Source organism: Myxocyprinus asiaticus, chromosome 8, assembly GCF_019703515.2.
Source record: "Myxocyprinus asiaticus isolate MX2 ecotype Aquarium Trade chromosome 8, UBuf_Myxa_2, whole genome shotgun sequence".
NCBI classification, from domain to species: Eukaryota; Metazoa; Chordata; class Actinopteri; order Cypriniformes; family Catostomidae; genus Myxocyprinus; species Myxocyprinus asiaticus.
In genome coordinates this window covers 22,596,814-22,622,695 of record NC_059351.1, presented here as the reverse complement: position 1 = coordinate 22,622,695, position 25,882 = coordinate 22,596,814, and the positions used below count along the sequence as shown (strand labels likewise).

At 39.3% G+C, this 25,882-nt stretch overlaps 1 protein-coding gene across 3 annotated transcripts in view; it reads left to right on the top strand.

Moving 5' to 3' along the window:
- Positions 1-20,804: 20,804 nt before the first annotated feature.
- Positions 20,805-25,882, top strand: part of LOC127444922 (glypican-5-like) — a 339,370-nt gene continuing 334,292 nt past the window's right edge. For 2 of the 3 annotated variants that reach the window (XM_051704584.1, XM_051704585.1), the window contains exon 1: positions 20,805-21,143. In XM_051704584.1, the coding sequence (XP_051560544.1) occupies positions 20,921-21,143 (223 nt within the window). In that variant the 5' untranslated portion in view covers positions 20,805-20,920. Of the gene's footprint in view, positions 21,144-21,611; positions 21,692-25,882 lie in introns of those variants that run through there. The other variant, XM_051704586.1, reaches the window with a different exon arrangement.

The window sequence follows — 25,882 nt, the reverse complement described above, 5'->3', positions numbered from 1 at the left end:
TTAAAAACAAAATTCCATCAAATTGAATTGTTTATTGTTTAACAAAATTATATATACACCTGGAGTCACGAGCTCGAATCCAGGGCTTGCTGAGTGACTCCAGCCAGGTCTCCTAAGCAACCAAATTGGCCTGGTTGCTAAGGAGGGTAGAGTCACATGAGGTAACCTCCTCGTGGTCACTATAATGTGTGGTTATCGCTCTTGGTGGGGCACGTGGTGAGTTGTGTGTGGATGCCGCGGAGAATGGCGTGAAGCCTCCACATGCACTATGTCTCCATGGTAACGTGCTCAACAAGCCATGTGATAAGATTGACGGTCTCAGACGTGGAGGCAACTGAGATTCGAGTCACAATACCAAAGGAAAGAGAAAAAGGACAGAAATTTTATATATATATATATATATATATATATATATATATATATATAAATTAAAGATTACTCAATTCAATTTGATATAATTTTGTTCCATTTACAATTACAATATATATACATATATACTATATATATATATATATATATATATATATATATGTATAAAATTGGGAAGAGGGACCTTCACAGAGCAAAAATGAAATTCAATACGTTCTTGACCTGAGAGCAAAACTCCACACATTGGGGCGTCTATAACAGGTTAATTTTCTACAGGTGTAAGAATGTCACTCCCAGCTGTATAACAGGGGAGCTCGGCTACGGGAGTTTGCACAGGGAGATAAAGTACTTGTATTGCTACCCACATAAAGCTTGAAATTACTCTTGAAGTGGCAAGGGCCCTTTGAGGTCACATGGCGAGTTGGGGAAGTCAACTATGAGGTAGTGCATACGGATAGGGGTGGGGCACGTCAGATTTACCACCTCAACCTATTAAAACCATGGAGAGAGGCAGTCCTCATATCCTTGGTGACGGTAGTTTGGCAGATGCCCTTAATGCCAATGTCCCGTGAAAAAATGACCTTCTCCACACCATTTGGTTTACACCAATTTGGTTGACAATCATTCCGTTCGGTTTGTTTGGGGCCCCGGCTACGTTTCAGCGTCTTATGGACAGGGTCCTCAGACTGCACACTGCGTATGCCGCTGCCTATTTGGATGATATCATTATTTATAGTAATTATTGGCAGCGGCACATGCAGCATCTGGGGGCCGTTCTGAGATCGCTGCGACAAGCGGGGCTCACAGCAAACTCGAAGAAGTGCACAACTGGGTGGGTGGAGGTACGGTATTTGGGGTTCCACTTGGGTCATGGTAAGGTGTGGCCCCAAATTGATAAAACCGCAGTGACTGCGACCTGCCCAAGCATCGGACAGGGAGCTGGGTGCGGTACAGTCCCAGGTGGTGGAGGGGGAGGAGTTCCCGGTTCTGTACATTAGTCAGAATCTCTCTGTGAGAGAGATGATGTACAGCACCATAGAGAAGGAGTGCTTGGCCATCAAGTGGGTGGTCCTCACTCTCCGCAACAATTTGTTGGGACCTCTGTTCGGACCATGCCCCACTCCAATGGCTCCACTGCATGAAGGATGCCAACGCCCAGATTACCCGTTGGTATCTGGCACTCTAGCCATTTAATTTCGAGGTGGTCCACAGCCCGGGAGTGCAAATGGCTGTTGCAGACTTCCTCTCCAGAAATGGGGGTGGGGAGAGTGGGCAGGCCGGACAGTTCCCTTGAGGCGGGCAGTGGGGGTATGTGGAGGCGAGGGCGTGGTCGAGCGTTCGTCAGGGGAGAGAGGAAACGGTAAGGGTTTTCACCTGAAATGAATTGCTGTTTCTTTGTTCACAGTGAGAGACGGGGGAAATAAAAGGGGCCAGACCTCAGAGTGAGGGAGAAACAGCCGAGCCTGCACGTTTGTGTGTGTGTGTGTGTGTGTGTGTCAGTGCAGCCAACGTTTGAGTTTATGTCTGTAGCTTCACCACTACCCAGTAAAGCGAAGATGTTTGTGTATAAATAAATTTACCTTTGAGTTGGATTTGCCATCTCCCTCTTCCTCATTCCTCGAATCTGTTGCACTACTATACAGTTAAATCTAAATAAAGTAGATTACAACTGAAATGTTAAACTGTATTCTCAGAACAAGGGCATTTTTCCTATATCACATCGGGCTAAGTTGTCACATGCATTTAAATGTTGGAACAATAGTTTGCTATCTTTTATGTGCATGTCACCTCACATTTTTGCTGTTTCAGTAACTATTTTGTTGCACGTTCACTGAAAGCCATTGAAAAGCCATTTGATGGCTCATTATACATTTTAGTTATTGCACATTGATTTTACCTAGTCATTTTATAACATAAAAAGTATTCTTTTCATCAAATCCGTGTTGATTTAATTCATAACATGTTGAGCTTGAGCTCTATTGACAACATATAGCATACTGTCGATTATTACAAGAAAATAATTTTGACTTGTGCCTCAATTTACAAAAATGAGCTTTTTATTATACTTACAATATGTGTCTGGGGCAAGGTAGTATGAAGGGTTTGAAATAATAAATATGAAGCTCGTATTCTTGTGTGGTGGAATGATCCGCCCCTCCGGCTCATCATCATCGCCCCGCCTCTTAGGGCTGCCCTTCAGCCAGGCTCACGATGGGAGTTGGGCAGGAGAGTGAGAAGAGGTGCATAATTAATAAGCCTCGTTTTGACAACGGTGAATGAAGCGCACCTGTTGTGAATAATGCTTCATCACCGCTGTCTTTAAAAACGCAGAGCACACCTCTTCTTAGGGAGCCGGCTTCAAATCTCCACGTGTGCACACACTGGCATCCTCGCACACTCACGTCGCCGCTGTCGGGCTAGATGCCAGGCCACCTTCCCCTCACACCTGCCGCGGGCCTGGGAAGACAGGCCGCCAAGGACGCCACCGTCCCTTGCACCATGGACCCTGGAGGGGAGCGTGAGCGGCCGACGGACCCAGCTCATGCTTGGGCCATTCTTTGGACACTACCCCGCCCTTCACGGAGCCCCGTCTCACCGCAAGGATGCCAGATTCCCCCTTTATTATGAACACTATTCCCCCTTGGACACGTATTATCCCCCCTTTATGGACGTTTTACGTTTATTATTATTTCCAATAAATGCCTCCACGAGGCTTGACGCCACACCCACTGTGTCTGTCTCTTGCTCACCCTGCCACACTTGCTAGTTTCTTTATTAATTCTTTCATATTAAATTGATGCTGTAAAGAAGTATAAATCATCCTTTTAGTGAAGGGACTTCTTTTCAAGGGGGATGAACTTCTGGTTATGTGTTACCGATATAATTCCTGTGGGTGAAGTTTTGACTATGCAAAGATTCGCTTTCTTGTATTCTTGAAAATAAAAGTATCCTGACATAACATGGTCATGACATGAGTTGAAAGATGGGATGAAACTTTGCACAGACAAGGTTAGTAAGCGAGTAAATCATCCTACTCTGATGTTAATGTATACAATGTCTTGTGGTAAACTTTCAAAACAGTGAGTAACAATTATTCTGTTGCAATGGCTTGCCCCCATATACTTCTGTTGTAAGTGCATTACTGTACATGGGAGGAAGGAGTGATTTTTTTATTGTTATGTTCTTCTGTGGTAACTGACAGTGTCACAGATGAAGACTTTGAGTTTATTTCAGAGAAGGGTTTGTGATGGCTTGACATATAGATGACTGAATATGCTTGAAATATTTGTTCCCTTTCGATTCAGTCCACTCAACATTGCTATGGGAAAGGTACTTTCCTCGATGACCTAATTGAAACACTTGTACAATAACGACAATTTTCTGTTTGGCAATTATGTTTGAGCCCCACCCCTTTAGGTGAGCATTAGGCATAAGCGGGTGCTCAAGCATCATTACTTCAGATTTTCTTCCTTCAAGACTACGAAAATTCGACTTCGTCTAGGAAACCCTCTACTGCTTCACCATCGAGATACATTTCAGCGGACAACTCTTCTCTGTGAGACGCTAACAGGACAAGTCATTGCCTGTGCTCCTAGCGAGTAACGATTCAGCCTCCAGCACCCTCCCACCCGCCTCTTCTGTGTTAGATCCCGAGGGACCACAAAGTGGAGTTGGATGATTTCGAGGAGGACCTCGTGCCACTCCGGCCCTCTGTTGGAACGCACAGCCTCATCACATTTGGCAGTTCTGACGATGGGGATGACACCGTGTCCCTCGTAGCATCAAATACGACTGGTCCACAGAGGATATTGCCATCCCTTCCCCCAGTGAGGGTAAGGAGCATGCACATGCCACTGATACAGAGCTGATTCGCGTCCTCTCGTGGGCGGTTGAAGAGCTCGTTTACAGTGATCTCCTCCAGCCAAGCTGGAAAGATAGATCCAGTTTGCGTGCTAACTCGCCTTGACTAAGTCATGAATGTGATGTGAAATGCACATAGTTACATGCTGCTCATCCATGCCAAGTACACCGGGATGGTAGACAAATACGTTTCGGTGTGCTTTCTCAAGAAACAGAAATGCGCTTACTGCTCATGACGCGCACATTCACATGTTACTCATCCTCGCCAGGGTGGTAGACAAATGTGTTTCTGCTATGTTCTCACAAGAAGCAGAAATACACTCACTGCTCATGATGTGCACATTACACATCCTTGCCGGGAATGCCGGGATGGTAGACAAATGTGTTTCTGCTTTGTTCTCACAAAGAAACAGAAACGCACTCGCTGCTTGTGATGCGCACATTCACACGTTACTCATCCTCACTGGGAACGCCAGGATGGTAGACAAATGTGTTTCTGCTTTGTTCTCACAAGAAACAGAAATGTGCTCGTTGCTTGTGATGTCCGCATTCACATGCGACTCATCCCATACAATACACAGGGATAGTAGACAGATGTGTTTCTGTGTTGTGTTCTCACAAGAAACAGGAATGCACTCGCTGCCCGTGACGCGCACATTCACATGCTACTCATCCCCGCTGGGTATGTCAGGATGATAGACAAATGTGTTTTTTTGTGTTATGTTCATATAAGCAATGTTCTCACGCAATAGAGAAAGTGATTCTTGTGTTTGCTCTCGCTGCACCTGCTTGAGACGCTCGTGCATTTACATGCCTTCCCTGCCAGAGTTCGCTTGGAGTTTGCATATATGTTGTTTTTGTGTGATGATTTTCATATAAACAATGTTCTCACAAAAACAGAAAGTGCTCGCACGCTGTTCGCTTCCCCTTCCCACTGGTGTTCGCTGGGAGGCTTCAAGCATGCTGTTTCTGTGTATTGTATTCACATAAACTATGTGGCATGAATCAGAAATGTAATTATCGCACCTATTCGAGAAGCACACACGCACACACGCTGCTCATTCCCCGCTGTAGGTTGCCGGGGTGGTGCTCAAATGTGTTTCTGTGTATTGACTTCACATAAACAGTATTCTCACACAAAAGAGATAGTGCTTGAATGTGCGAGACATGCACATTTACAAGTTGCTCTTTCCCTGCCGGAATTTGCCGAGATGATACACAAATGTCACACCCCACACAATGATCAACCGCTTCCCTATGGCGAGTGGTGCTCTGTCTCCTGAAGTGAGCGAATCAATAAGCCCGCTGTCTCGCTGCGCGGATGCGTGGCAAGCCGTCATGAGCGTGTCAAATTGGGTGCTAAAAACAATAGAACATTCAGTAAACGATTCAGTTCGTACGCCAGTCACCTTACTTTAACAGCGTTCTGCCATCTGTGGTCCCAGTACAGGACACGCCAGTATTATGTGCAGAAATTCACAATCTCCTTGCAAAGAATGCAGTGGAGACTGTCCCAGACTGCGATCCCACAGCGGGGTTTAGAGCCGTTATTTTCTCATTCCAAAGAAAGGCAGTGGACTCCGGCCCATTCTAGATCTGAGACGCTTGAATCGTGCACTCGTGAAGTGCCCATTCAAAATGGTAACTCAGAAACATGCCTTCTCGCACATCCTTCCACAGGACTGGTTGGCGTCAATAGTATCAATGTATCAATTGCGCCACGTTTTTTGAGATTCGCGTTTGAGGGAACTGCGTATCAATTCAAAATCCTTCCTTTCGGTCTGGCTCCCCGCACATTCACGAAATGTATTGATGAGGCGCTCGCCCCATTGAAATTGAATGGTGTGCGTGTGTCTAATTACCTTGACGATTGACTGCTAACCCTAATCAGAGGCTTTGTTGAGTGAACACAGAAACGTATTGCTTTGCCATCCTGGGTCTGAATGTCTGAATGAAAAAAACAAATCTCCTGTTTAGAAGTTCAACTCGACTCCGTGAGCATGCGTGCCCACCTCACGAGCGAGCGCGTTCAGGCTATTCTTCAGTGTCTGTCTCGGTTCAAACTGGGAAAAACTCTTCCACTGAAGTCTTTCCAGAAAATAATGGCAGCATCCACCATCATACCGTTAGATCTGTTACATGAGTCCTCTCCAGTGCTGGCTCAAACTACATGTACCACATCAAGCCTGGCACCACGGGCGCATGCGCATTTGGGTAACTCTCTGCTGTCTGGATGCTTTAGCACCTTGGACAACTTTAGCCTTCTATCAGCAAGGTGTTATGCTGGGTCAAGTTTTCAGATGGAAAGTGGTGACCACAGACATGTCCAACACAGGTTGGGGCGCGGTGAAGCGGCATGGCACATCAACCGCCAAGAACTACTGGCTGTCTTTCTAGCCTTGAAGGCTTTTCATTTTGTCATTATGGGTTCTATAGTCAGACACGATCTGATCATAAAATTCCTTAGAGGTGTGAGGCAGCTTAACCCCCCTCGCCCTGCTATGGTGCCGACTTGGGACCTAAACTTAGTGCTGAAAGCACTCACGAGCCCCCCTTTTGAACTGTTGGAATTGGTAGAGTTGTGTGTGCTTTCATGCTTTCATTAAAGACCACACTACTATTGGCTTTAGCCTTATTTAAACGAGTGGGTGACATACAAGCGCTGTCGACTGATAGCTCATGTCTGGAGTTTGGACCAGGTCTTTCGAAGGCCACGATTAAACCTAGAAAAGGTTTTATCAATGCCCTTCATGGCTCAGGTGGTTCGTCTACAAGCCTTCTGTCCCCTACCATTTAATTCAGATGAAGAGACGTCTATGCATTTGTACATTTGTTGAACTCACCTGCCGGTTTTCTTTATTTGTTTTGGAGGTCACACGAAAGGCATGGCTGTCTCCAAACAGAGACTCTCTCACTGGATTGTCGATGCAATCGCCCTCACCTACGAATCACAAGGTGTGAATTGCCCTGTTGGGGTCAAAGCGCACTCAGGGCATGGACAAATGGGGTGTTCTTATAGGACATATGTTTGGCAGCAGAGTGGTCTTCACAAAACACATTCAAAAGGTTTTACAACCTTGGCTTGGCATCTATCTCTTCACAAGTCCTCTCTGTCTAGAGAACTTTATGTCCAGCGGATAAGCCGAATCCCTCCGTCACGGATAGGTGACCAGTTATATTAACCCTTTCGCACATACGATCAAACCGGTGTGATTACACTAGGCTGGGCTCAGATGCATATGATCAAACGGCTAGGTTTTTAGAACCTTCTATGCTCCTTCTTTTGTATGCTTCTATGACAATACAAACTCAGAATCCCATCTTGCATTGCAATGAAAATATGGTGGCACGCATAGCCGACAAGTGCATTCGTGATCACATCTTATCTATCATAATCAATCATTATAAACATCTAAAAACCACATTATGTGTTTGATAATATATAATCTGACCTTCAGTGCATTCGCTGTAATATAATCTGTCCTCCAGTGCATCTGCTGTAAAGTGTGAGGTAAGATGTATTTTAATTACTGTGCGCATTAAAGAACTCACGCTGGGAGATTCGTTAATACAGGAGAAACTGATGTGCGAAAAAGTTAATTACAACTGCCGATATGTAAGCTGTGGATATAATACCCCCTCTGAAGTCACAAGCACTCCCTTAAAAATAATAAAACCTACTTTTCCAACCAAGGTTGTAAAAGGGTTTAAATCACATGGTGTGTATCTATATAGATCCCCAGACTATATTAGCCCCCATCTGGTATTACCCATGTGGGGTTATTTATTTATATATACACTCAGGTTTGGGGAGTAACGAAATACATGTAACAGGAATACATATTTAAAATACAAAATATAAGTAACTGTGTTCCACTACAGTTACAATTTAAATCATTGGTATTTAGAATACAGTTACATTCAAAATGTATTTTGATTACTGAAGAGATTACTTTGCATTTTATTGTCATTTGTTTCATTTAAAATGTAGTCCTTTCAGATGGAAAAATGTATGCATATAAATGATGGGATCCGAAGTGCATTTGAACAGCGGTGAAACACTTTCTTATGATGTGTTACATTCATACGAGCAGACAGAGAAGTACGTTTGAAGTAAGTTTGGAGCAGAAGAAATAGAAATAAACCTTGTGTAAATTGTCATCTTTACGCTAAGCTAAAATGCTATTTCTTGCCATTTTACATGCATGTTACCAGGCACAATCATATTTTTTTTTTTTCCAAGAAGATTCACATTGGGGGGCCTGTGTAGCTCAGTGGTAAAAGACGCTGGCTACCACCTCTGGAGTTTGCTAGTTTGCTAGTTCGAATCCCAAGGCGTGCTGAGTGACTCCAGCCAGGTCTCCTAAGCAACCAAATTGGCCCGGTTGCTAGGGAGGGTAGAGTCACATGGGGTAACCTCCTCGTGGTCGCTATAATGTGGTTCATTCTCGGTGGGGCACGTGGTGAGTTGAGCGCGGATGCCACGGTGGATGGCGTGAAGCCTCCACACACACTGTGTCTCTGTGGCAACGCGCTCAACAAGCCACGTGATAAGATGCACGGGTAGACAGGCTCAGACGCAGAGGCAGCTGGGATTCGTCCTCCACCACCCGGCTTGAGGCAAATCAACTACGCAACCATGAGGACTTAAAAGCACATTGGGAATTGGGCATTCCAAATTGGGTTAAAAAAAAAAAAAAATTCACATTGGATCATAATTTTTTTTTTCTAGTAAGACCTTTGATATTAGGGCAAAAGTCATATTCTTGATGATAATTTTTGTATTGTTTTCCTGTAAAAAATATCTACAAATCTTTCAAACAAGATCAATTAGATTGATCTTGTTTTAGAAACAACACTGCATAAGATATTTAGGTTTTTCAGAGAATGTATTTTTAACATACGTGTATTTTGTCTTACTGTACTGGCAGAGTTTTTATAGTCAAAACAAGTGAGAAAATCTACCAGTGCTGAAGAAGTAATCCAAAGTATTTAGAAGACATTACTGACCTTGAGTTTTATCCATGGGGGTGTGACGCCACTTAGTGCAGTGGGATGGGATTCTGTTTACCATAGCAATGTCGAGTAAACTGAATTGAAAATTAACATCCCCGGTTCCACATGTAACCTCGGTTTCCTGAGATGAAGGGAACGAGACATTGTGAATGCTGGCCACACTACTACTTAAGTGATTTGAGGGAAGAGAAATGCCCTCTGTCCCTCAGTCAGAAAATCTGAAGTAATGATGATTGTGTGCCCTCTTATATATGCCTAATGTGCGTCTAAAGTGGCGGGGCTTAAACATCATTGCCAATCAGAAGATTGGCGTTATTGTACAAAGGTTTCAATTAGGTTGTCGAGGAAAGTACCTTTCCCATAGCAATGTCTCGTTTCCTTAATCTCAGGGAACCGAGGTTACATTTGTAACTGGAAACGTTATCCAACTAATAAGAATATTAAATGAAGTGACCTGTTGCACTAATTTTCATGTGTGGAAAATCTAAAAATTGAGGTTATATACTGTATATATTATATATATATATATATATATATATATATATATATATATATATATATATATATACAGGGTTGGGAGGGTTACTTTTGAAATGTATTCCACTACAGATTACAGAATACATGCTGTAAAATGTAATTTGTAACATATTCCGTTAGATTACTCAAGGTCAGTAACGTATTCTAAATACTTAAGATTACTTGTTTTGACTATAAAAACTCTGCCAGTACAGTAAGACAAAATACACATGTTAAAAATACATTCGCTGAAAAACCTAAATATCTTATGCAGTGTTGTTTCTAAAACAAGATAAATCAAATTGATCTTGTTTTAAGGATATTTAGATATTTTTACAGGATAACAATACAAAAATTATTATTAAGAATACAATTTTTGCCCAATTTTTGTCTTACTAGAAAAAAAGAAATTATGATACAACATAAATTTTCTTGATAAAAAAATATGATTGTGCCTGGTGACATGTGCATGTAAAATGGCTAGAAATAGCATTTTATCTTAGCGTAAAACTAACAATTTACACAAGGTTTCTTTCTATTTCTTCTGCTCCAAACTTACTTCAAACTTACTTCTCTGTCTGCTCGTATGAATGTACACATCATAAGAAAGTGTTTCACCGCTGTTCAAATGCACTTTGGATTGCATCATTTATATGTATAAATGCTTTCTATCTGAAAGGACTAAATATTAAATTATAAAAATTAAAGTAAAATGCAAATTAATCTCTTCAGTAATCAAAATACTTTTTGGATGTAACTGTATTCTAATTACCAATGATTTAAATTGTAACTGTAGTGGAATACAGTTACTTATATTTTGTGAAACATATTTTGTATCCCCTTACATGTATTCCATTACTCCCCAACCCTGTATATATATATATATATATATATATATATATATATATATATATATATATATATATATATATATATATATATATACATTTTAAGAAGATGCCACACTAAACTAGCCAGGTGACATTTAAAAGTAATAACATAGATGGTAAAATACGGCATCAACATACACTACCAGTCAAATATTTAGAAACAATTTACTTAAATCATGAGTTTGTTTCTCATGATTTAAAGTCTTTTGTTTAAGTCCTTAAAATAAACTTTGTACACAATTAAAACTGTGCCTAGACATTGCATCACAAATTTTAAAATGAAAAAATGTTAACTAAAATATCATTTTGAAATGAATGAGCTGGACCGAATCATTGAGGAAAAGCAGTAAATACTGTAATATTGTTTAAAAAGCATGTCAGGATGCACCTCATGAAGTTAGCTGAAAGACTGACAAAAGTGTCCAGAGCTGCAATCTAGACAAAAGACAGCAACTTAAAGAAACTTGAATCACTGCATAATTCCCAGAATTTTCCTAAATTATTTAATAGTTCTGATGACTTTACTATTACTCTGTAGTTTTGAAAATAGTAATGATGCACAATGAGAAAGTAATGCTTTGATTGGATAAGAAAATGAAATACAATAAACCCATTTAATATTTGTCAAGGTTTAAAAAAAAATAAATAAAAAAAACTCAAAAGCTTTTGCTGTGTTGAGCTGCAAACCATTTATGTATTGAGACTATTCATGAGGTAATCATTTTTATGAAATATAATTGTGAAATATATTGTCTATAGATCAGTTACATTTCCGATTTATGTGAGGTGAATTTGAAATAACAATTGTTTGAAGTTTCATAATCAATAACGACAAAATTAAAAGTTTACATTTGATATTTTGCTTAGGAGGTAAAATGCAACAGTCAATTGCTGTAAGTTAAATTGATGCACATCAAACCATATACAGTATTCAAAAACACAAAAAGTAAAAAAAAAAAGAAGAAGAGAAACAAACAAACAAAAAAAAAAAGACCATACAAGACACAAATTGAATTTGAAGATGTTTGGCAGTGACTTAGAAGAGTAATTAAATGCTCTGCAATTTTGGTGCTTTTTCCATGTACATCTGGAAGAATATAGTTTATTGTGTTTTGATGTTGGTTTAGTGCTTCAGCATGCAGAACTGTACTGTTACTGTTTAGAATAAAAAATATCATAACATAGGAATTTGTAAGAATATACAAGATGGCAAATTAGTAAGAGATCGCACGACTTTATACTTGAACAACTTTTACACTAATCAATCACATACGCCTCCCTCTTATCTTTGTAGACAACGTTTTATTTTTCCTCGTTAAACAAAATGTGTGTCGATGCAAAGTTAAACCTAAATATGAAGTGTAGCATCTTACGCAGACCCTAACCTTACCATGGTGGTACTGTAAAAAGCATATTTGTGTACAACGGAAGAAAGCAAAACTTCCGGGTTCAGAATATGTTATATATTTCGTAATTTTAACCCTTAATCCAAACCCCATGCCTAAACCTAACCATGAATTTGAACCTGTGAAACATGTTTTGTTTGACTGAAAAGAGGAATTATGAGGGTTTTGAAAGAGGCAAGGGAAGCTTATGTGAATGTTAGGTCTATAAGCGGTACTTTTTCGTATGAACAAAGTTGTATGATTTCTTATGAATTCACCATCTCATACTATTCTTACGAATTCTCATGAGATTATGTTGTGTACTTGTTTTGTACCACCAAACAATCTACATTTCAAAATAATAACATTAATAATTACAAAACAATTCAGACAATATACTGCTTCGAATAAAGTAGCAAATGAAACAAATATTTAAAACAAAAGCAGCTGTTGACATACCTATCCAGTTTTCATAATTTTTAGGTTTTCTTTTTTTTTTTTAAACTTTATTTAATTTATCTGCCTGGCCCAAGAGAAGACCCAGTGTGTTCTTATGTGAGATTTCACAGATAAATGGACTGTGGTAAGGAGAGTTGAGTCTGGTTGACCTCAGGTCACCAACAGTGACAATTCCTGGCCTTGCTTTTCAAGAAAAAAGAAAAAAAAAAAAAGAAAGAAAGAAAGAAAAAATTGGCCTGGCCCCCTAAAGTGGGAGGAGTCTGCTGCCATTTTAAAAGAGAGGAATAGTCAGAGGGAAAGAGCGCACGCGAGAGAGAGAGAGAGAGAGAGAGAGAGAGAGAGAGAGAGAGAGAGAGAGAGAGAGAGAGAGAGAGAAGGGAAAGATACAAACGAAAGAGAAAAAGGTTTTTAAAAGAAAAGGATAGTCTTCCTGTCTGTACACCAATCTTCACTCTCCACAGGATTTCTGGACATCTCTCTTGTCTTCCTTTTCCTTGCTGTTAACTACATTGGTGAAAGAGGAACTCCGAAATGCTTAACATTATAAATTATTTCTCTTTCTTCTTCCTCTGATATTCTTTTCCTTTTCATTCTGTATCAATCCTCAAAATTATGCCTGACATTATCTCATTTTTTTCAGGTCTCTCAGCTTCATCATATCCTCCTGCCCTTCCTCCAAACTGGAATAGCATCCTTTGTCCAGAGACACAGGGGAACAAGGTGTTGACCAAGAGGCAGTCTTAAGCTGAATCTGACCCCCACGTCCATGTGAGGCCTGAAATCTGCCCCTATTGAGGAAAAGCGCCATGTTCTTAAAGTGCTGAATTGGGGTGGGGGTTGGGAAGGTTACAAGCCAGCAATCAAGCACAAGACCTGCCTCAAACTCTTGTTGTTTGAAGACTTTGAGGAACAAAGAGAAAAAGACATGTATATTTTCTGGTTTATCAAATGGAATTTCACCTTGACTTTTCAAGTTAACATGAACACATTATTTATGAATATTTTGTTGATGCAAATCATGCAATTAGGCGGTATCGCAGCATCAGGACCCGCACCAGCCGACTCCATGATAGCTTCTTCCCCCAAGCAATCAGACTTCTGAACTCTTGATCTCCCACGATCAAATACATCAGCACTGCACTTTATTACCCTTACTCTTATATCTCACACCAGACTGTCATAAATTATAGTATTATTATATTATATTCTCTCTTAACAACTTACTATCAACCGACAGCTGAATGTCAATACAGTACAATACTGTACATTCTATATATACTATATATACTTTGTTATATATTTTTATTTTTATTGAATAATGTGTATCTATATAGTGCGTATTGTATACTGTACAGTGTATGTTGTTATTTGTATACTGTTGAGTGTAATTATGTGTATAACAGATGTTTAATTGTGCTGTGTTAATTTGATGTTATTGTAAATTGGTACATGTTTCATCACTGTCACGACTGCTATGTTGATCGGAACTGCACCCAAGAATTTCACACACCATTGCACTTGTGTATATGGCTGTGTGACAATAAAGTGATTTGATTTTGATTTGAATTATTTATTTTTCAAACTATATGTTCCCTTGAAATCAGCCTTATTACATAACTTCAAATGTATTGCATTTTTGCAGGTTTGCTTTGATTTTGTTGAGACTTCCATCATTTGTTTCAGTACTCCTGTTTAGTATATAAAACAATCAAATAAAAACATCTATCTATCTATCTATCTATCAATCTATCTATCTAGGGCTGTAACCATACGTGTAAAATGTTTTATGCAAACAATCTTTTTCACAGTGTTCTAACTTGTGGGGAAAATTGTGTACTTGTCCTCAGATCTACTCTAAAATAATGCATACATTTCTAATTTCACACTATCAATATGTGTACACTTTTTACACTTGTCAAACAAAATATAAACATTATTTATCACCTAAAACTGTAACTCAAACCTTTTGCTGAATTTATTTTATTTATTTCAATTGAAACAAATATGCGAACTGAACTGCAACTTCAATGCACCTCAAACCCTTCTAAGGCTTTGCGTATTTAACTTGGATTTATTTTATTATAAATTACTGCATGGGTAATAAGGACAAACATGTCTCCGTATGTAGCTGTTCCCTCTTTTTCTAAAGACAATGCTTACTTTTGGATTGGTTGGAGGGTTAAAGATCGGAAGTAGTTTATATATGCTAATGAACGAGTTGGGGGTTGTAGATATTTACGTTCAACGGGAGCCGCCCTTCATTCACCCACATGGTTAAAGGTAGGTCGCGTTCGCGCCACTTTTGCATTTTTACTACGTTTAACAAACTCATTTTACGAGCAGTTTCACTTTGCGTTGGATGCGCGCCATATGTTTTACATTCGATTGCTGCACACTTTTTAAGTTTACGCACCAGTTTCGCAGGTTTGTGCAAGTGAGTGAAGATGGTGGATTTCACTGGTGAGTGTCTTACTGTGCGTTATTCACTAGGAACCTGTTGTTAATATTTTTATTGCCTCTTGACTCAGAAACTCAGTCGCGTTTTCCCGCGTAGATGCGATTATTCCCGAGCGCGATATTGTAACTCCGCGTACAACGACAACGATGCTGTTAAAAACAATGTAGTAAGTGGCGCATGGTAGTCCTCTCCACCTCCATACTTGGGGAGAATGTGGGAGATTTGAAAAGCATGCTTCCTTGCAATACAACTACCAACTCTTATTGCGTTGTGCGTCTGCGCTTTACGCAATAATTCGCATAGGAAAGACGCGATTACGTAGTGAGGAGCAAAAGAAGTTGTTTTTAGACTCGTAGAGTGTTATTTTCTCTTTGAGTGCTGTTGTGGCGTGCGAGTTAAAGTGCCTCCAGAACAAAGCAGTAGCACATGGGGGATGCGTAGGCCGCGCACGCACAGGCTAGCTTAGCAACCTCGCGCGGGACAGAAACATTCCCGTTTTGCAAACACTTTACCATTTAACTGCAGTCTAGAGTGTGAAATGTTCTTAAATTATGAAATTGAACCTGTAACAGTTGGTTGTTGGTTATTACCATTAATAGTAAATGGTTTAACAGGGGATGGACGGAGCTAGCATTGTACTAGCCATTGTAGTTTTAAGTGTTGACCAACAAGTTAGCTCAGGATGAGCGTCGCTTAAATGCCGGAAACGTCGTATTTGTTGAAATAAAAACATTTCATTTTGTTTGTTTTTCACCACTTAAAATATCTCGTTTTAATGTTTAAAGTGGAAACATGGCCAGTTAGCTTGGATATTAGCTTTAGCAGCTTCGTTCCCTCAGAAAAAATAAACTTGGTGTAAATACTATTAACGCCTTGTTTGTTAAAATTTAAGACGTATTTCATTGCTTTTCTATTTAAAGGTTGTTTGATTTAAGGCAATAACACAGTCGGGTAGCTTGGATATTAGCTTTAGCCGCTATCATTCCTTTTCAGCTTCATGCAAAACTAGGATCATATTTGTTGAATTGAGGCTTTACATTGCTTTTCTATTTAAAAATGTGAAAACCAAGTCAGTTAGGTAAGCTTTTAGCATTAGATTCTACGTTTTCGTTTAAAGCTTAGTGTAAATATTATTGTTTGTTGAAATTAATAAATGACATTGCTTATCAATTTAAAATGTGTTCGGTTTGAATGCTCAAATCGAAAACACGGCCAGTTAGCTTAGATAATAGCACTAGCAGCTATAGCTCCCCTCAACATTGGCTTGACACGATGGCAGTGGCGCGCTTCACGTCGCGCCAATTTATTTTCCAACACCTTCTTCGTTGTTGCTACCGGTTTGACACAAGGAAATGTCTACTTGTTGTCTAAGAGTAGTTTTAAGCGACGAATGATCCGGTTCGTAAACTCAACGGCGCCATGTTAGTGCAGATTTGTTTCGGGTTAGGGCAGGGTTGATCCGGAGTTTCAGTGCGCATGCGCCACATGGACGGCGCGGTCCGCAGGCTGCGCAATTCATTCACACGCTCAACTCAACGCTAGTTCTCATAACTTGACAATTGATAGTGAAATGTACCTTCGAATACGAGGGACCGAAGTAGGTAATTCATTTTTGGTAGAGTTAGCTGTTTTAAAAGAATGATGCACCGTCTCTGCTGTAAAAGGAAATAATACCGCAGTGCCAGTCCGACATGTGCTTTACCATGAGGCACTCGCGCTTGCTGAAAGCCAGTGCACTCAGTCAATGCAGTTTACTTGAATTTGTATTATTATCTAGACAATGAACTAACTCCTATTTCTCCCCTTCCCTTTCTCAGAAACTTCAAGAAAGATGGAATAGTTTCCCTCACTTTCTGTGACTAAGATCTGCTTGGAGTCATGAATCAAATGGACTTTTCTTGATGCAAACTTTAAGTGGCTTTGTTGTGGAAGTGGTTGGTGTCAAGGTATTGTCAAAGTGCTTACAGTGCAGGTAGTATTATGGAATATCTACTGCAGTGGAGGCACTTCTAGCAATACTCTTGGCCATTACTTTTCCCCCTTCACAGTACGCCATACTCTTAACGGCTTTGTGCTAAGGTGCATCTAGTGCAGATAGTGAAGTAGACTAGCACCTACTGCCCTAAGTGCTCCTTCTGGCACGAGGGACTGTGACTTGCGTCCAGGTGTATGGATTTTTTTTTTTTTTTTTTATTAAAAAAGATGGTGCAGTTCTCTGCTAGTTTTGCATAGTTGCACTACAAGAAAACTGGAGTTGTGCAAATCTATGCAAAACTGATGGTGGCCTGCTGCTCCACGTTTCCAAAGTTTTGACAAATCTTTGGATGAAACGCTTGTTTCTACCTGTCAATATTGCCTGTTATGTCTTAGAGTTTCAGCAGTGCTAAAGTGCTTATAGTGCAGGTAGTATTTCTGTCATCTACTGCAGTGTGAGCACTTGAAGTACTTCTAGCTAAATGCATCTGGGATCGAAAGACTCCTGTAGTCTCTGTATGCATTGTTAACTTGCTGGACCCCGGTCAGTTTTGCTGGTTTGCATCCAGCTTTTTAAGAATGTTTGCTGTGCAAATCCATGCAAAACTGACAGTGGCAGCACGTATTTGACAACCGCTTTGTAGGTGTTTGGTCCCTTTCTGCACAGGTTGGGATTGGTAGCAATGCTGTGTGTTTGGATGGTATTGCACTTGTCCCGGCCTGTAGAGGATTGTGGAGATTGTACCCTACATGTAGGATTTATTTTTTTGTTGGAAGATCCCCATTCTTATGTCATTACTGCGAAAAGTATTAATATTGTGTTGGATTTTATTAGGGATGCACCGATATGGACATGTTGGCCGATATGATAATTAAGTGTATTTGGAGGCCAATGACCGATATATTTGCACACAAATGTATATCTGGATGTAAATCTGCATTTTGTGTCTAACAAAAACAAAAGGCTCACCTTAAAGCCACACCCAGAGCACTTTGAGTGAAATCAGTCATGTAAAGTGGATTATACTTCAATTGCAGAAAACAAGGAACCTGCAAGAAAATATAAAACAAGTTGCCAAATGTAGCCTACTTTGAACCAGTTAAAGAAATTTAACATTCCTATGGCCAACTTAAAGTTAAAGACTCTGCAATTTAAAATTAATTTGAGCTACTTTTATAAATAAAGTGCACTGCACTTGATTCAAACCTGTGAAAAGACAAAACTAAGGAATGCAAACAAGTCTCAAACTCACTGTAAACACAATGTTCTTTTTCATACAAAAAGAAAACAATGCATGTGACAAATAAATACTGTATATTTGAGTGTTTACAAAGATCCAGTATGATCCTCTAAAACAAAGCCAAAAGGCAAGTAGCATGTGCCTGAAAAAGCAATCATTTATCGGCCAAATTTTCTTAGTGGACTTGTAACTTTAAAATTCACGTTTATCAGCCGATGCCAATATGGCTGCCGATATATTGTGCATCCCTAGGTTTTATTTTAAAATGGCTTTTTTGGATTGTTTTCAAATGTTTCTGTTTGTACTGAAGAATTTCATTAAATGATGTACAAATTTCATTGCCTCTTAATACTTGGATATGTCCACCAATATGCCACTTATACTGATTTACCATACCTACAGATGCAATTTCATTTGTCAGCTGATTAATTTTTATAGGACAAAGAGGTTGTAGAATTGACTGAAGCTGTATGTGTGCTCAACTGGTCTTGAAGTTATCTAAAAAGGTGGTAATTTGTCACGTAGAACCAGCTTCCATGTACTCAAACCATGGCCGTTTCTGTTACTGGACAACTGCATGAATGGATTAATTTTCAACTCCACATTCATGTTATCAGCTGTTCAGTTGGTTTATACCAAATCCAATTATGAGAATGCAGAGTAAGCAAAGTATCCACCATCCCTCTTAGCAGGTATGCTTAATGAGGAATAAGTGTGGTCTTGGCTAAAACCTTTTTGATCACCTTAAATATAAAGGTTCCAAAAAGGGTGTTTCACAGCAATGCAATGGAAGAACCATTTTTTTTATTCCCCAAAGAACATTTCAGTGAAAGGTTCTAAAAGAACCGTTTTGAATAAACTTTATCCAGTCTAGAGAACCTTTTCCCATTACAAAGAACTTTTTGTGCAGTGGGAAGTTTCAGTGGATGTTTGGTTCTTTATGCAAACTTTATTTTTAAGAGTGAAATTGAATTGTGGTTATGGTTAAGATTGTGTATAATCAATAGTTCTGTGTATATAGTGGTTAAAAGTAGCTTAAAATCAAAAAGCGTTAATTCAATAATGGTTTCCCATCTTGAAGGAATATTCCAGATGCAATGCAAGTTAAATTCAATTGACAGAATTTGTGGCATAATGTTGGTTACCCCACACACAAAATAGACATCCCTTTTTTCTTTACAAAAAAAGCAATAATTGAGGTTGCAGTGAGGCACTTACAAAGGAAGTAAATGAGGCCAGTTTTTGGAGTGGTTAAAGGCAGAAATTTGAAACTTATTTAATAAAAGCACCTATAATAATTCTGTTATAACTTACAGTATTTGAGCTGTTTTTTTTTTATTAAAAAAAAAAAATGTATGGTCGTTTTAGAGTTTATGCTGTAGTGACATGGCGATAAAGTTTTAAAATTGGGTATAAATACACACAAAAAAGGTAAGCAATTGCATCATGCTAACATGCATTTTGTTTTTGTATTGTGGTTATAGTATTGAAAAGGTATTTTAATGTTTAACAATCGGCTCCATTCACTTCCATTGTAAGTGCCTCACTGAACCCCAATTTCTTTATTTTCTTTTAAAGTAAAGGAGGAACGAGTCAAAGTTAATTTTTGTGGTAATCAACATTACGCCATGAATGCTGTTGATTCGCTTGTATTGAATCTGGAATATTCCTTTAAGTTCTTCCGAGTAAAACCTTGTTATGGTATCCAGCAACTGTGAAGTGAATGTGAGTAGAAGTTAAAGTTTTTAAGGAAACCAGATCTCAAATGTATGTACTGTATTTTAGATGACCCAGTTGTGAGGTTTATCCATATGTTAAAGAGAAGCACATGTGCAAGTTTTAGCAGATTAAATGCTTTTATACCAAAAGATTTAACACTTCGTAGTACTGCTTTGGTGCCACAGCTAGATGCCTACTGCAGCAATATAGCAACTAATCAGTTTTGGGCATTTAATTTAAAACTGATATTACCAGGTCCAATGTCCTTTTCTTTCTTTAGAACATTATAGTTAGTGAGAACAGACCTTAGTTTCTTTTTTTTTTTTTTTTTTTTTTTTACATTTAAACATGTGAAAAATGGATCTATTGTTAGGTTTTATTATTACAAGTCCAAATTAAAGAAATTCGTCAAACCAATCCAAGCAACAAGTTGCCTACTTGTAATTCTATAATTTATCCGACAGATGGCTCTATGGCAAGCCATTTGAGAGTCCCTCCATGTCCTGAAACCAATTTTCTTCCCTGGAAAGTGTTTTGTAGTAGGCTATTAATAATAGCCAAATAATAATAATTTCGATTTCGCTTATAGTATTGGTATTTGATTTTAAAGCTTTTAATCAACAGCCTTTGCTCCTCAAACTTAATTATTTCCTGGAGGGCTCAATAAATGAAATAAATTTGACGTTTTAGAGTGTGCTACTTAAGCTAAACATAAGTTTATTTTGTTGATGCATTTCGCATGAAGTACAGAAAGCGATTGCGCAGTACAAACTATAACGCCCCCGTTATAATAATCACAGCTGACCAGTTTGTCTCATGGATACTCGTGTCGATGAGCGTTGAAGCGGGTCTGATCCACACTTATGATTCCGCCCATTCTCGCTTGACAGTTCCCTTCCACCAACACTCTCATTGCGCCCTTATTGAAGGTCCTGCGCGAAACCCTCCACAGCCTTGTATTCATTATTATTTTCAAAGCCACCCGTGTGTTCATCAAGCAATTTTTCTGATAGCCTACATAAACAATTCGCAATGTTTATCGCGACAACAGTTTTAACTCGGACGGACAAACTGACAATCTCGTCTTCTGGTCAGTTTTTGGAAATGGGGATGCGTGGATTTTTGTTTTATGCCTTTTTAGCGACTTTTGTCGATCTGAGTCGGGCAAGTTTGACGAATTGCGATGAAGTACGGAAAGTTTATCAACTGAAGCAAATCGGACCAGTAAAATCATTACCTGAAACGCCTAGAACAGGTAAGATATTAGCCTACCCATTTTGGCATGACATTGTATGTAATTGATATCCAGTGGCTTTTTGACTTTATATCAAGATTTTGATTCCCAGTCAGCATTTTGATTCCTATCAAGGCTACCGCTGTGTACATAAATTACCGAACTTCGATCGCACGAGATCTGCGATCACGTTTTCTAACAAGTCATTTGTCATTAAAGAGAGAGAGAGAGAGAGAGAGAGAGACGATTCGGAGTTGCTAGTCACTTGTATTATTTTTTATTGTAAATAATCAAATACATTCCTGAAGTCCTAACGCGTTATCCGCACCTGAAATGTAAATAAACGAACCAAAATTCAGCGATATTAGCGATGGCTACTGTTATTTCGCAAACAACCAATCACATAGCACGCATGAAAAAAAAAAAAAAAAATCGGATCGTTGTTTAACTGCTCGTAATTTCCCAAAAATAACTTTATCGCTTGGTGTATGAACCTCAGATGACGCTTTTACAAACGCTCGACACAATGCCTAGCCGAAGGGCGCGTTTAACGCTTTCAGAAGTTTGAGGTGAGTATCATCGCTCAAATGCTGTCTGTGTGAATTGACTGAGGCGCAATACTTTTAAAATGAATTCTGTTAATGAAATGTATCGTATGCAGGCGTAATGGTAACTTAAATTTGTGTAACAGTATCTCCCCGAATAAAGTAGATCCTCTGAAGTTTCCTGGAAGATTTTAAACAGCTTCTTTTAAGTTTACTATATTTGTATACAGCTCATCCTGACACAATTCAGAGGGCCCCATGGCAATTATTTTTAGTAGCCTAATATTTGATGTTGAGTCCACTTTGGAAAAGTAATTACAAAAATATTTAAATTATTTTATAGAATATATTTCTAATTGAGGAAATATTTTTAGAACTGAGCATAACGGTTTCCATGGAAAAGTATAATATTTTTAGCTTTCCGTTACAGTGGGAAACTTGTACAGTATATCGGAGATAACACATTCACACTTTCAAATTCTGGCATTAGAAAAGCGTTTTACTTGGCATGTCATTTCTCAGCGGCATCAATATTTGCCCTCAAGACTTTAAGCTACTCAAGTGCATCATTCCATGTTTCAAATCTTTTGTAATCACTCCCCAAGATCAAGTACACTAGCCACAATTAGTGACAATATGACACTCTGTTTGGTTTAAACAGCTGTCATGTGAGTCCCTATGGACTGTGTGGCTGTGTGGCCTCCAAGCCTATGAAACAGCCTTTGTCATGTTGTTTGGATAAGTTTAGTTTTTCTCATTTTTTCTTGATCTGAAATTTGTTTTGTGACCTCTTATAACGGACAGTCTTAGGATAGGAGTAGCTGCTCAAATTAGAGTGACGTAATCAGAGTAATCGCTAACCAGTTTGATAAACTTTGCTGTTTAAATGGATGCTGAGTTTCTTTGAAAGAATAGTTTGTGCACTGTGTCCCACTGAAGTCATCAAGGAAGCAAGTGCTGCTTGAAAGAGGAAGGGGGTTGCTTCTAAAAGAGGGTAATTTGTTTTATGAGTTAGGATTGGGGGTTGTGGTTGCTATTATAATCTTGTGCAACTCAAACTCCAGACAGAGTGTTTATAAGCATTGCTCATCCTGAACTCCAGTATTTACCAGGAGCTGTTAAAATCAGAAGTTCTTCATGCAGAGCAGTTTTCATATTGAGATGCACTGTTATAGTAAACTGAAAAAAGGGGGCGGGGAGGGCTGCAGGTGCTTTACAATGGGGGCAGTAAGATCGAAGTGACGCCACTGCTTCAACATGATCACACAGGAAGCCGGCTTGTTGTTTGAGTGTTTTGGTACCTACCCTAGGATCGGCCATATTATGTCGATTCACTGACAAGCGCCATCTCCTATCAGACATGTTCGCATTGCCCCAGTGTGTTTTCCTTCCCTTGTGTCCTGACGGGAAGTGCATAGCATCAGCAGCGTGGGAAACCTGGGTTTAGATCCTTTGAAACCAGGAAGTAATTGCGTTTACATAAGTGACGAGTGCGATTCAGAGTTTGTATTTTGGCCACTGGGGGCAGTGTTTCCCATTTTGGTAACCAGACCTATTTCAGCGAAAGAAAATCAACCTACTGTTTCCGGTTTCACTGACTATGGTTACATGGACACCAGAAAGCGGCTTATTGCAAGAAAGCAGGTTATTGTGAGAAAACGGCATTCCCGTTTACATGCACTGTATAAGCGGCGTACTCTTTACTCCCGTATACATGTGGCTCCGTGAGTAAGCAGCTTTCTCCACAGCAATGTAATTTTCCGCAACTCTTGTGTAAATAACACACATGGCATCTGAGGAAGACTTCACTATTTTACTCTCTGTTGATTTGCTTTATTTCCAGATATTCCAGAGTTGCTGCTGTGTTTGTTTCCTTCATTTTCTATTATGATCTGCAGCTGAATTGTGATGCAGGATTGGGGGTTTCCCTCTTACATAAAACTCTGTGATTCCCCCATATATGTGGGCGTTAGGGACATTCAATATTTTACACTGGTGTGTGTAAATGGGTATAGTTTATAGTGGATGTGATTTTACCACTGTACTTCCAGAAATGTTGAATTCTTTCCACTATGTTGACATGTTGGGCTCCAACCTATGACGTCTGTTATCCCGGTCTGTTCCATGCATGCGCACTCTTCAAACACACATCAGAACGCCGCTTATATGTTTAGCACATTAAGCCGCATCCTCCGAGAGAAACCTAGGTGTGTTAAATCGCTTACTTTTAATCCCTTAAATGGCGTAAGGAAACCAGCGTTCTTGTTTGCATGACGTTTCAGAATTTTTGCTAAAACCGTGGAATAAACCGTTTTCTTAAGTGCATGTAAAAGTGGTCACTGTGAGATCAGTCTGACTTCTTAACATGATCAATGTTCAAAGCTTTTTCTTGTAGAGTTACTCATTTAGCCTAAAAAATAAAGTTTTGTCCAGCTTTTGAAAACTGTCTGATTTGCATTTTTTTTTTTCTAACTTTGCCTACTAAATCCAGTCGTTTGCCAAGGATATCACTGAAAACTAATGGTAGCTTTTTCAGTTGTAACAATTAGGCTAATGCAGATTTAGTTTTAGTTTATCCTGACTGCAAATTCACTTAAAATATTTTTTTCTGGTCAATAACTGCATTCTTCCTCAAATATTTTTGTATAATTGATCTGTCCATCGATGTTCATGACACTTATCATTCTGTATCATCAAAATCACCCTGATCACTCTCTCAGGGTTTATTTTGCGATAGTGACTGGCTGACTATACGTTATCCATGATGGGATTTGTTAGACTTTTCAAACATCAAATAGTTCCACCCGTTGTGTACTGTCAGCAAATCTTGTGTTGGACTTGTGTTCTGCTTTGTTTCATTTGCTGGCTTTCCCATCACCCCATTTTGTCCTTCAACACCTAATTATTACAAAGCAAAGTTCTGTTTTTATGAGTTTACTTGACTGGTTTGGCTTCTGAGTTGAACGTCATGTTGAGAGAGACTGTGAACAAAGGTAAATCTTCCTACAGGGATGCACTTTTGTTGCTGTTTAGCTGTGAGCAATGGTTGCTTCTCTGCTTCCAATCTTGGATGTTAGTAGCCATGCAAACCGTTTGATGTCCAGTGATTTCCAGTCCAATTATAGCCCTGCCCCAACCATATGACCCTTTGAGGGGGCTTGACTCACTGATCACCATAGGAGTGGGTAAATAAAAGCTTTAAAAATAAAGTCATGTTGACGGTTGACACCAGTTAAATGATTCTTCAAAGGCGTTTATTTCTGTAAGTTAGCATTACTCTAGCATTGCCGAGTGTGCCAGACATTTTTTTTGTTAACTAGCTGTCACAGTTCTAAGGCCATGGTCAGAGAAGCTTGTAAAATGCACTGACTGTCTTTTCTAAATAAAGTTTTTCCTAGCTTCACTACGGACCTCTGAAGCAGTGTGTGCTGCATGTCACTGCGAGCAGATTTTAAGCCAAAGCCTCATGTTGCATTTGTTTTGATTGGATATATCTTGGGTTTTGTGTTAATTCCTCCGGAATGCCTTCATGTAGTGCCAGTGGTGTATGGGGCTTCAAAGTAGTGTGAACTTGCTAGTGTTTTCTCTCAAAATGTACCATTTGATTATGCATTGATGGATTCACTTGAACCCAACGTGCCTAATTAGGTGTATAAAAATGTCCTGAGTGATTTAATGTCATGTCAGTAAAGATGTTGTCTTTTCATGGGGTGACTTACTTGGGGTGGGCACTAGTACCTGAGAACAATAATAGCGTGACTTTTTAACAACTTGTTAAACTTAAAGGTGAACTGCTTTTATTTTTATTTTATTTTTTAACATCTTGACCAGCCTGACACAGTTCACAACTTTAGCTCAAACAATGGCGTGAGTGTGGGGCAGGACTATGTGTTTGGCTAACCAATGGAAGTCAGGGGAGTATTTGCAAGACCTGTTTGAAAGTTATTTTTGTAATTGTGCCGTAAAACGCAACAGGTAACCCTTTAATTTTTGCCATTGGGGAATTCATTATTAACAATAACTTATAAACCTTTAAACACAGACCTACCGTGAGCTCTGAGGTTGTTAATTGGAGGGAGGCTTCTGCTGATGCCAGCAGTGTCAGTTTCTTCAACATAATTGTTTACAAATGAATTCCTGGTGAAGAACTACATTACCCATAATCCTGAAGAAAAAGATCCACTTAATCAGAGAATAATGGAAAACAGTGCACCA